General features: G+C 43.6%; 2 protein-coding genes across 4 annotated transcripts in view; both read right to left on the bottom strand.

The window, feature by feature from the left end:
- The window catches only part of LOC143518458 (uncharacterized), a 203,616-nt gene that overhangs the window by 145,951 nt on the left and 44,591 nt on the right, over nt 1-13,074 (bottom strand). The window lies entirely within an intron of this gene.
- Nucleotides 778-9,829, bottom strand: LOC143518319 (uncharacterized). The gene is made up of 7 exons (XM_077010758.1): nt 9,808-9,829; nt 8,644-8,910; nt 8,304-8,465; nt 6,106-6,339; nt 5,798-5,991; nt 1,030-1,054; nt 778-842 (listed from the first exon to the last, which is right to left on the bottom strand). The coding sequence occupies exons 1-7, from the start codon at nt 9,827-9,829 to the stop codon at nt 778-780; spliced, it is 969 nt and encodes a 322-aa protein (XP_076866873.1).

The following is a 13,074-nucleotide window of genomic DNA, read 5'->3' as shown; positions in this document are numbered from 1 at the left end:
GTTTGCAAGGGAAAAATTATTTTGGGCCGGATTTGGGCATGAAATTCCCAGGCTAAAAAACGGCCCACTATGGCCCTGATGTACGCATAAACATTTAATCTAATATAATCTAATATACAGGTATTTTTGTCTCTGCATGTCACTTTTTTTGAGAGAGAGGATGGTAATCATAACACTGGAGAGAGGATGGTAACTTTAACACCTTTAACCTTAAAAGTTAATTTCACATGCTAGAATGAATGCTGTCAAAAATAAAACTCGTCTTGTGTGAAGGAATGTAGCTGTTTTTCTGGTTTTTGCATTTATTACTGGAGAGGCAGCCTATTGGGATGCACGTTCTATTGTGTATGTATGAATACATATGCGGATGTGCAATTCAGTGATTACGCTTATTGCTCGAGCTGTAAGCTGCATGTTGAGTGGCCATGTGAAGGATCATGAGAGGAGAGCTGCTCACAAAAGAAAGCATATAAAACCTAACTTCTCCTAATTTCGTGCACATAGTATGTTTGGGTTTATACTTTGCCTTTGGGCACTTGTCGTTTAACATGTGTGGTAATTGGAAATCAATTAAGATTGTTAGCTACAGAGATCCCATGCACTGCTAATATAAATGATGTGTTGTTTGTTCTATTTATAATAGAAAGTATTTATACTTCATTGTATAAAGGTGAAGGTGGAAAAGAGGCTAAATAAAAAATAAAAAAAAACATAACACCAGTCGAAGCGTACACACGCCTGTACCAAAAGAAAAACTTTGGGAGCAGTTATAAGGAACTAAGAAGTCAAGTGGAGATTTTCTTCAAAAGTAATGTAAAAATGGCTTAAGAATCTGTTTGGTCCTAAAACAGAAAATATCAACTCATCTTGAGTGGATTCATGAAAGTGGAATTTGTCATTATCCTAATGATCATAAAGCACACACAGACATGGGGAGATACAGGCAGGTAAGTGACCATGTGACTGGGTCTCATCACCTTTCTTCACATGGGAGTGAGACAGGTAGCACTGACACAGTTCTCCACTCACCTGAGTTACTGTCAGAGCTCATGTCCTGCAGGGAATAATGAGAAAGAATGAGAAAGTGTTATGATCCATATTAAAATCAGAGGTGGGTAAGAACGTGTTACATTTACTCTGTTACATTTACTCAAGTAGCTTTTTGGACAAAAATGTACTTGTAAGAGTAGTTTTAATATGAAAGACTTCTACTTTTACTTGAGTAAATATGTGCTGAGAAAAACGCGACTTTTACTCCGTTACAATCGGATTTGAACCGCGCGCTACCGTGACTTTAGTTTGGTAAATAATTCGTCTTTTCAGTGAGAAGACTGGCCAACGTCTCGCCACCTGAGTATGAGTGACCAATCAAATGAAGCCGGTCAGTCACGTGATCACATGCGCAAACTTTCTCCACCGTAGCAAAGTATGGTGACAGAAAAACCTACCGAGCATCCCTGGCCTCACAGCCAATGTTTACATTACAAACGTGTAAAAAGGACATTTATATAATGTGCTGTCATTTGTGTCTGCCAAACTTGTGGACATTTAAGCCTACAAGAACTCAACATCAAATTTGAGGAAACAAAGTTTGCCGTATGTATAATTTTGTGTAATGCTATATCTCTGAGGCATAATATTTGTATGATGTAATTATTAAATGTAACGCAGTGCAATACTAAAAACCAGTTCACACTCCGAGTGTACACACTAGTAATACACGATGATTAAGTTTGCTACAAATTGATTCAGTTGGCATCAATTTGTAGCTACACATTGTTGGGGGCTTTAAACTTATATCAACCACTATAGCCCAGCGCGTTCGTTTGATGGGAAAGAGATAGCAGGAACAACCATACCAAAATTATAGCAATATCAAAAAGGCCTTTATTAAAACAGAGATATCTCTGGGGATCTCACATTCTAACATTTACATCAGAGAGACCCGACAAGCGTGTGTGCAAGCAGTCTTTATATACTATTACCCCACCCCCAAACGCTCAGATCTTCTTCTATGCCTTACATGGTGTTGTTGTTCGAGCAAACATGATTTTGCTGTTCAAGCAGACATGACTTATCCATTTGTTTCAACATATTAGAATATCTGTTCAAAGGGATGCTGTCATACACCGGTATGTTGTACTTCTCCTTTATCAGTCTAACACTGCGGTCCTCAACTTCCCGTTGACCGGGTCATCTTCTCTTTTAAACTCCTTACACATCATGATTTCCTAAGGCCCCTCTTTAGGGTTCACAGCTCGGACACATCTAAAACAGTAGTTGCATTTAATTCCTATATTATGTTTAAAGGGTAAGCAAAATATATTATTGCTAATGCTAGTGCTAAGCAAAAACCAAAAATCACAACAAACCCTCTCTTGATCTCTGATAAAACAGATCACAAAATATCTTCCAATGTTACCCTCTCATCTGACTCCCCATGATACAACAGTGACATCATAGCTGCTTGTCCCTGAGGATCCCTCTGTTCAATCAGTGCTGATAAAGCATCACACTAAGTTTCTTACGCATGGAATACAACAACAATTTTGCAGTTACTATTAAGACAATAAAGGCTTTGACCCACCATGGACCCACATACACAGGGGTCAGTCCCCTGAAGGTCCTGGTGAGACAAACATTTTATGGCTTCACATTCAAATCAAAATCAAATCAAATATATTTGTATAGCGCTTTTCACAACACATGTTGTCACAAAGCGCTTTACAGGATTTACAAGGTTAAACAGTAACTTCACTTTAACACTAAGAATATGAAGGACCACCGTGACTATGCAAGGAAGAGAAATTTATATGTAAGGGAATGTTAACATAACACAAGACACAGGGAAAACATCATAGGAACTAAAGCAACTAGCGATACAGAAACAAAACATAACCTTAGTAACAAAACCAGATGTCTACTAAAAATGTCTGTGGTCTGACTCGCAGGCTCCTCCTGGTGGCAACCGGAGGAGCCGCCCTGGGGCCAGCCCTGACAGAGCCCCCCCTCTAGGCCCGAGACCCCGCGGGCCCAAGGCGATGGCCCTGTCCCAGCGGAAATTCCGGACCAGGGTCTGATCCAGGACCCGGCTGGCCGGAACCCAGGAGCGGTCAGCAGGACCGCACCCCTGCCAATCAACCAGGAACTGCTCCCGGACCCGACGGACATGCAACAACCGACGGACGGTGTAGGCAGGGCCCCCACCGACCGTACGAGGGGCAGGCGGCGTCGCGGTGCGGGAAAGACGTCACAGAACCGGCCGAAGCTGCGAGGCGTGAAACACAGGGTGCACCCGGAGAGATGAAGGAAGGGACAGGTGGTAAGACACCGGATTGACCCGCCGCTCGACCTTAAAGGGACCCAGAAAGCGCGGCACCAGTTTCCGAGTTCCACCGCAAACCGGCAGGTCCCTGGACGACAGCCACACCCGTTATCCAGGACGGAAAGACAGGGCCGGAAGGCGATGCCTATCCGCATAGCGCTTGTGGCCAGCCGAGGCCTTGAGCAGGGCCCCGCGGGCCCACTGCCAGGTCGACCTGCAGCGGCGAACCAGGGCCCTGGCATTGGGTACCGCCACATCCCCTTCCTGGTCAGCGAACATAGGCAGAGCATAGCCGTAAAGGCACTCGAAGGGCGACATGCCCAGGGACGAGTGCCAGAGGGTGTTGTGGGCGTACCCTGCCCACATCAGCTGATCAGACCAGGAGGTGGCATTGGAAGAAGCCAGGCATTGGAGCGTCTGTTCGAGGTCTTGGTTGACCCGCTCCGTCTGGCCATTGCTCTGGGGATGAAACCCAGAGGAGAGGCTGGCCCTGGCACCCAGGAGCTTAAGGAAGGCACCCCAAAAACGGCTTGTGAACTGTGGTCCACGGTCAGAAACCACGTCCACGGGAAAACCGTGAGCACGAACCACGTGCTGTAGGAAGACGTTAGCTGTCTCACGAGCAGAGGGGAGTTTAGGTAGGGCTATGAACTTAGTGGACTTCGAAAAATGATCTACAATGACCAGAATGACTGTGTTGCCCCAGGAGGGGGACAAACCAGTCACAAAGTCCAGGGAGAGGTGCGACCACGGACGAGAAGGGACCGGAAGCGGGTGGAGCAGCCCCGTGGGCTTGGTCCGTGGGCTTTTCCCCTGGGCGCATACAGCGCAGGCGGCCACAAAGCTGCCCACAGATTGGTCCATGTTGGGCCACCAAAAGCGACGCCTGACCAGTTCAAGGGTGCGCCGAGCACCCGGATGGGCGGCAAACTGTGAGGCATGAGCCCATTTCATGACTTGCCCACGGACCAGGGCCGGGACGTAGAGTCGTCCTGCTGGTCCCCCCCCAGGGTCGGTATCCCTGACCAAGGGACCAAGGATCTTGGTGGGAGGAATCACAGTTTCAGGGCCGGAGGAAACAGAGGATGGTTCCCACAGGCGAGAGAGGGCATCGGGCTTGGTGTTCTTGGATCCGGGCCGGTATGACAAAGTGAAATTGAACCGCTCGAAAAAGAGCGATCACCTAGCCTGCCTCGGATTAAGCCTTTTGGCCTGCTGGAGGTATGCCAAGTTCTTGTGGTCTGTCCAGACCACAAAAGGGTGTTTGGCACCCTCCAGCCAATGCCTCCACTTCTCGAGGGCCAATTTGAGGGCCAGGAGCTCCTTATCGCCCACGTCGTAGTTGCGTTCGGGCGGAGTGAGACGGTGGGAGTAGAAGGCGCAGGGGTGGAGTTTAGGGGGGCTCCCAGACGGTTGAGACAGGATGGCCCCCACCCCTGCCTCAGAGGCATCCACCTCCACAATGAAGGGGAGGTCGGGATCCGGCATCTGGAGCACAGGGGCGGAAACGAACCTTCCCTTGAGGTCGTTGAACGCGGCCTGGGCCTGATGGGTCCATTCAAAACCCCTTAGGGTTTTGCTGGTGAGCGCAGAGAGGGGGGCCGCCACAGAACCGTAGTCCTTGATGAACCGGCGGTAGAAGTTGGCGAACCCCAAGAAGCGCTGAATCTGACGGACCGACGTGGGCACAGGCCAGGAGGCTACAGCTTTGGTTTTAGCCGGTTCCATGGCCAACTTGCCTTCGGAGACCTGGAAACCGAGGAATGAGACCTCTTCCGTATGGAACACAGACTTTTTCAGTTTGACATACAAATGATTCTCCAGCAACAACTGGAGAACCCTTCTGATGTGCCCGACGTGTTCCTTGAGTGACTGGCTGTATATCAGTATGTCGTCCAAGTAGATGAATGCATAGTGGTCCAAGGCCTCCCTCAATACCTCATTTATGTACCGCTGGAAGACTGCTGGGGCGTTCATGAGCCCAAACGGCATCACGAGGTACTCGTAGTGACCCGAAGGGGTAATAAAAGCAGTCTTCCATTCATCCCCCTCACGCACTCTGATAAGATTGTAAGCACTGCGCAAGTCCAGCTTAGTGAAAATGGTGGCTTGCTGCAGTGCTTCGAAGGCAGACGGCATGAGGGGTAAAGGGTGCCTGTCCTTAACGGTGATCTTGTTAAGACCACGGTAATCTATGCAGAATTGAAACTGGTGTGATCGCTTTCTCTTTTTTATTGCACTCCTCGCCGGTCACACTTTGTATGTTTAATAAAGAAACTTGTATCCAGTAACTCATCATTTCTGACAACTATTTTACCTGTTCTGGATGACTGGAGATTTCAGGTGTTGGAGGCTATATGTGTGCTTTGTTTTAACAAAAACACTCTAAAACTAACAAAAGATTTGACCCTACATCAGTACTCAGATTCAGAGATAAACAGAAAACTAACATGCTAAAATTGTGATCAGTACCTGAGGCTTTAGGTTTTCTACTATTTTTTTTACTGTGTCCTCATTTTTTGGGCACTTCAATAATCCACGATACTCATGGAACAGACAGTCCACTGTGGTCGTGTTCTTCCTGGTTACAGATCTGCTGCTGTCTGGTACAGTGCTGTCTGGGTCAAATGTGTGATGGAGCACCACTAGAACAGCAGGCTTGGAGTCTGTGGACAGAGAGCAAGACTTGATGTTGTGAGCAGGACTTTATCTTGTCAAACATGATGGAGCAGTGTGTGTCCAACATCTTATGTGTTCACAATGAAGAGGTTCAGAGTTACCTGCTTCAGTAATGAGCGTCAGTGCTGCTTCAATGTCAGTACCAGCCCGAGACACAATGGGGCAGAACAGCAGAATAACATCACACTCCTCCACTGTAGACACATCCTGCAGGTCTGGTATTTGTTTGTGGAGTATTTGCAGAATGTGTTCATGAACACCAAGTGTTTTCCCACTTATGATAGAGACGTATTTGACCCTCTGGTGGTGACGGGGTCTCAATGTCCATCTGGAGCCTAAAACCAAATAAGACAATCTGCTGCAGGCTTCACTTCATAACTGTGGGTGTAACTTCAGTACATAATAACAGTACAGAAACAGTTCACAACACATGGCACATCAACTTCCACATTGCACGTTTTACCTCTGCATCATCTGCAGTGATGGCTAAGTTACTTTGAAAAAGTAATCTGATTACTGATTACAGATTACTCCTTTTAAAAGTAACTTAGTTACGTTACTGATTACTTGATTTTAAAAGTAACTACGTTAGATTACAAGTTACTTTAATAGTTACATTCAGCAGCAAAATAAATATTTCCAATACTCACTTTATTGGAAGTGCATTTTTAACAGTAACAATGTATTGAAGCAGGTTCGGTAACCGAGGCAGAAACTGCTTAATCCAAAAATCCAGAGGAGGGAAACTTTATTGATAACGCAACCCTGGCGCGCGACGTCGTATCTCCTTTAAGTAGTATCTCCTGACATTACGTTTGTGTAGCTGTGCGGTGTTATTTGTAAATTTATTTGTAAACATAATACAAGCAAACTGTTCAGTCAAACAGCTTGTGAAACGAAATACCATTACAATTTCAAGCATTTTAAAGTAGGCTACGTTAGTCAAAATTCCAGCACTTTTCAAACGAGGAACACAAAGCAACATTAAAATTCATCATTCCTCTGTTTTTGAGGGGTGTTTCTTTATACTACCACATATCGTTACGGGAGGACACTGCAAAAAATGACTTGGAAAACGTGCTCGCGCTTTCACAAGGTCGCGCGCAGCGTGCGAAGTCGAGAGCTACGGTCAGACGCAAAAGTAGAACTGACCAAGAAGAAAGATAAAATATATATTTTACTAGGGAAAATAAAAATAGTAACGCACAGTTATTTGGATAAGTAACTTTAATCTGATTACTGGACTGGAAATAGTAGCGCGTTATATTACTCGTTACCGAAAAAAGTGGTAAGATTAGAGTAACGCGTTACTAAGTAACGCGTTACTGACATCATTGATCATCTGCATGTTTTTATTTTTATGTAAATTACAATATTTGCAGTATATTTTAGTACTCCATTTAAATCATGTCTGTCACTTTACAGCCCCGGACCCCTCCCTTCAGGTCTGTGTATACATAATCCACATCCATATATGTACTTCCTGTGGGTGTGGTTGTTTGAATATATGTTAATACATCTCGTCAGTCTAATGTGTTACACGCGGGGCACGTTATGTATTGCGCATATATTGTGTGTGCTAGTCCTGCCCTTTGCTCTTCTTTGTGAGTCGATTTCGTGTGTTCTACATTTAGTGTTGCCTGTTTGCTAAGCGCTACTTTTGAAGACACTATTATGTTATAATAAAATTACATGTATGTGGATTGCTTGTCTCTGCATCCTGTCTTACCTCGCCTGTGACAATGTCATCCATTCATATGATTGTCATTGTGTCACGGTGAGTCGGCCTGGACGCCACCAGAGGGCGTGCACACGCACTCAGTCTCTCTCACGCACGCACACAAACACACAGAACACACCCTTGCACTCCCGGTCACTCCCCCCATCACAGTCGCCTGAATACTGACACCTGCACCTATTAGTTAGGGCTTGTATTTATTCCCACCGATCGCGCTGTCCAGTGCTGCGCATTCAGCCTGCACCCTCGCCTCTCGCCGTGGGAATCCTTGCCCTGTCTGCTACGCGACTCACCTTTATTTCATCTCGTCTCCCATTATTCTTTGTGTTGTTGTTCCCATACTGTTTCTGCCTAGTGGCCTGAGTTTTTCAGTTTATTTTCACTATGGATAATAAAACCAGCCATGCTCAGCCCGTGCCTCCGGCTCCTTCTGTCTCGATGCCCTCGGCGTCACACCTTGGCTTTTATCAAAAGATTTCAGCACCCAGCTTTCTGGAAAATCACACTAGTCTTGCTCCAATGGATTAACCATGTCCATCTGTGTACATTTGCTCTTCTTACCTGCCATCTCCTTAATTTCTTCTCCTTTATCCTCCTCTTTTTCATCCTTTTCTTGATTCTTTTGTTCTTTGTCTTTGTCCTCCTGTTCCCCTTTTCTCACTTCTTGTTTTGCGTCATTCTTGATATCATCAGATATTGATTTTGCACCATCTATGTCTTTTCCTGGACAATTTGAGAATCGCGTTTTCAATGAACGAAAGAAACAAGGTATCAGACAGTTGCTTTTAGACAATTGAGATTTACAGTATGTGAATTTAGTTTTAATATTATAAACTTCACACAATCATGATGAAAATATGAAGGTACATGATACAGTATTATTTCCAGATCATGTCTTTACCTTTCATGTGATTGGATACTTCTCCTGCCTTTTGCTGAATCTCTTTATTCTCTTGTGTGTTCTCTTCGTCTTCTTTCACTATTGGTTGTGTTCTGTGTTCTTCATTCAGTTCCCCTTTGTTCAGTTGTGGGTCCCCTTCATTCTGATTGGTCTGCAGGGGTTGTTCTTCAGATCCAGATTGTGGACCCTTGCTTTTGACATCACTGCCTCCTTCACTCTCATTTGAGAAATTTTGTTCTGTTGATTCAACCGGATTCTGAGAGTTCTCTAGAAGAAAATAAATGTTTTACAGGTTATTGCTATGACAAGGTTACAGATAGTTGATCACATTAATGGACTCAAACATTTAATCCAATATAATATAATAAACAGATCTTTTTTTGTCATTTTGTATCTGCATGTCACTCTTGCTGAGTGAAATAACACTGGCGAGAGGATGGTAACCATAACACTGGAGAGAGGATGGTAACCATAACACTGGAGAGAGGATGTTAACCATAACACTGGAGAGAGGATGGTAACCATAACACTGGAGAGAGGATGGTAACCATAACACTGGAGAGAGGATGGTAACCATAACACTGGAGAGAGGATGATAATCATAACATTAAATTGCGATCGATTTGGGATTTTCTTCATCCGAAATGAACAAGTAAAAAAAGTTCTTCAGAATTTATTTTATTCTACAATAAAAAATACCAACTAATCTTTGATTAACGAATATTATAGGATGGGAATAGTACATTAGCATTACAATAACATTTTACTTAAATATGAAGAAAATCCTCTCCTAGGTTAATATGATTGTCATTGTGTCACGGTGAGTCGGCCTGGACGCCACCAGAGGGCGTGCACACGCACTCAGTCTCTCTCACGCACGCACACAAACACACAGAACACACCCTTGCACTCCCGGTCACTCCCCCCATCACAGTCGCCTGAATACTGACACCTGCACCTATTAGTTAGGGCTTGTATTTATTCCCACCGATCGCGCTGTCCAGTGCTGCGCATTCAGCCTGCACCCTCGCCTCTCGCCGTGGGAATCCTTGCCCTGTCTGCTACGCGACTCACCTTTATTTCATCTCGTCTCCCATTATTCTTTGTGTTGTTGTTCCCATACTGTTTCTGCCTAGTGGCCTGAGTTTTTCAGTTTATTTTCACTATGGATAATAAAACCAGCCATGCTCAGCCCGTGCCTCCGGCTCCTTCTGTCTCGATGCCCTCGGCGTCACACCTTGGCTTTTATCAAAAGATTTCAGCACCCAGCTTTCTGGAAAATCACACTAGTCTTGCTCCAATGGATTAACCATGTCCATCTGTGTACATTTGCTCTTCTTACCTGCCATCTCCTTAATTTCTTCTCCTTTATCCTCCTCTTTTTCATCCTTTTCTTGATTCTTTTGTTCTTTGTCTTTGTCCTCCTGTTCCCCTTTTCTCACTTCTTGTTTTGCGTCATTCTTGATATCATCAGATATTGATTTTGCACCATCTATGTCTTTTCCTGGACAATTTGAGAATCGCGTTTTCAATGAACGAAAGAAACAAGGTATCAGACAGTTGCTTTTAGACAATTGAGATTTACAGTATGTGAATTTAGTTTTAATATTATAAACTTCACACAATCATGATGAAAATATGAAGGTACATGATACAGTATTATTTCCAGATCATGTCTTTACCTTTCATGTGATTGGATACTTCTCCTGCCTTTTGCTGAATCTCTTTATTCTCTTGTGTGTTCTCTTCGTCTTCTTTCACTATTGGTTGTGTTCTGTGTTCTTCATTCAGTTCCCCTTTGTTCAGTTGTGGGTCCCCTTCATTCTGATTGGTCTGCAGGGGTTGTTCTTCAGATCCAGATTGTGGACCCTTGCTTTTGACATCACTGCCTCCTTCACTCTCATTTGAGAAATTTTGTTCTGTTGATTCAACCGGATTCTGAGAGTTCTCTAGAAGAAAATAAATGTTTTACAGGTTATTGCTATGACAAGGTTACAGATAGTTGATCACATTAATGGACTCAAACATTTAATCCAATATAATATAATAAACAGATCTTTTTTTGTCATTTTGTATCTGCATGTCACTCTTGCTGAGTGAAATAACACTGGCGAGAGGATGGTAACCATAACACTGGAGAGAGGATGGTAACCATAACACTGGAGAGAGGATGTTAACCATAACACTGGAGAGAGGATGGTAACCATAACACTGGAGAGAGGATGGTAACCATAACACTGGAGAGAGGATGGTAACCATAACACTGGAGAGAGGATGATAATCATAACATTAAATTGCGATCGATTTGGGATTTTCTTCATCCGAAATGAACAAGTAAAAAAAGTTCTTCAGAATTTATTTGATTCTACAATAAAAAATACCAACTAATCTTTGATTAACGAATATTATAGGATGGGAATAGTACATTAGCATTACAATAACATTTTACTTAAATATGAAGAAAATCCTCTCCTAGGTTAATATGATTGTCATTGTGTCACGGTGAGTCGGCCTGGACGCCACCAGAGGGCGTGCACACGCACTCAGTCTCTCTCACGCACGCACACAAACACACAGAACACACCCTTGCACTCCCGGTCACTCCCCCCATCACAGTCGCCTGAATACTGACACCTGCACCTATTAGTTAGGGCTTGTATTTATTCCCACCGATCGCGCTGTCCAGTGCTGCGCATTCAGCCTGCACCCTCGCCTCTCGCCGTGGGAATCCTTGCCCTGTCTGCTACGCGACTCACCTTTATTTCATCTCGTCTCCCATTATTCTTTGTGTTGTTGTTCCCATACTGTTTCTGCCTAGTGGCCTGAGTTTTTCAGTTTATTTTCACTATGGATAATAAAACCAGCCATGCTCAGCCCGTGCCTCCGGCTCCTTCTGTCTCGATGCCCTCGGCGTCACACCTTGGCTTTTATCAAAAGATTTCAGCACCCAGCTTTCTGGAAAATCACACTAGTCTTGCTCCAATGGATTAACCATGTCCATCTGTGTACATTTGCTCTTACCTGCCATCTCTTTACTTTCTTCTCCTTTATCCTCCTCTTTTTCATCCTTTTCTTGATTCTTTTGTTCTTTGTCCTTGTCGTCCTGTTCCCCTTTTCGCACTACTTGTTTTGCGTCATTCTTGATATCATCAGATATTGATTTTGCACCATCTATGTCTTCTCCTGGACAATCTGAGAGCCGAGTTTTCAATGAAGGAAAGAAACAAGACAGTTGCTTTTAGACAATTGTGACTTACAGTATGTGAATTTAGTTTTAATATTATAAACTTCACACAATCATGATGAAAATATGAAGGTACATGATACAGTATTATTTCCAGATCATGTCTTTACCTTTCATGTGATTGGATACTTCTCCTGCCTTTTGCTGAATCTCTTTATTCTCTTGTGTGTTCTCCTCGTCTTCTTTCACTATTGGTTGTTTTCTGTGTTCTTCATTCAGTTCCCCTTTGTTCAGTTGTGGGTCCCCTTCATTCTGATTGGTCTGCAGGGGTTGTTCTTCAGATCCAGATTGTGGACTCTTGCTTTTGACATCACTGCCTCCTTCACTCTCATTTGAGAATTTTTGTTCTGTTGATTCAACCGGATGCTGAGTTTTCTCTAAAAGGAAATAAATGTTTTACAGGTCATTGCTATGATAAGGTTACAGATAGTTGATCACATTAATGTACGCCAGAGCCGGAGTGGCAAATCGGGAGATAATGGAGGATTCCCAGTGGGCCAGCTCATGTCAATCTCAAGTTTGGGCTGTTTGCAAGGGAAAAATTATTTTGGGCCGGATTTGGGCATGAAATTCCCAGGCTGAAAAACGGCCCACTATGGCCCTGATGTACGCATAAACATTTAATCTAATATAATCTAATATACAGGTATTTTTGTCTCTGTCTCATGTCACTTTTTTTGAGAGAGAGGATGGTAATCATAACACTGGAGAGAGGATGGTAACTTTAACACCTTTAACCTTAAAAGTTAATTTCACATGCTAGAATGAATGCTGTCAAAAATAAAACTCGTCTTGTGTGAAGGAATGTAGCTGTTTTTCTGGTTTTTGCATTTATTACTGGAGAGGCAGCCTATTGGGATGCACGTTCTATTGTGTATGTATGAATACATATGCGGATGTGCAATTCAGTGATTACGCTTATTGCTCGAGCTGTGAGCTGCATGTTGAGTGACCATGTGAAGGATCATGAGAGGAGAGCTGCTCACAAAAGAAAGCATATAAAACCTAACTTCTCCTAATTTCATGCACACAGTATGTTTCGGTTTAATAGTTTGCCTTTGGGCACTTGTCATTTAACATGTGTGGTAATTGGAAATCAATTAATATTGTTAGCTACAGAGATCCCATGCACTGCTAATATAAACAATGTGTTGATGTGTTCTATTTATAATAGAAAGTATTTATAC

This window comes from Brachyhypopomus gauderio, chromosome 7 (assembly GCF_052324685.1).
Source record: "Brachyhypopomus gauderio isolate BG-103 chromosome 7, BGAUD_0.2, whole genome shotgun sequence".
Taxonomy (NCBI): Eukaryota; Metazoa; Chordata; class Actinopteri; order Gymnotiformes; family Hypopomidae; genus Brachyhypopomus; species Brachyhypopomus gauderio.
This window is presented reverse-complemented; position numbering and strand designations above follow the sequence as displayed.

Excerpts from the sequence above, each read along its gene's own strand:
- LOC143518319 (XM_077010758.1), bottom strand. The coding sequence starts at position 9,829 with ATGGCTGGTTTTATTATCCATA. Across the intron at positions 5,992-6,105 it reads GACGCTCATTACTGAAGCAG|ACTCCAAGCCTGCTGTTCTA; the intron begins GTAACTCTGAAC and ends CTCTGTCCACAG. Across the intron at positions 1,055-5,797 it reads TAGAAAACCTAAAGCCTCAG|GACATGAGCTCTGACAGTAA; the intron begins GTACTGATCACA and ends TATTCCCTGCAG.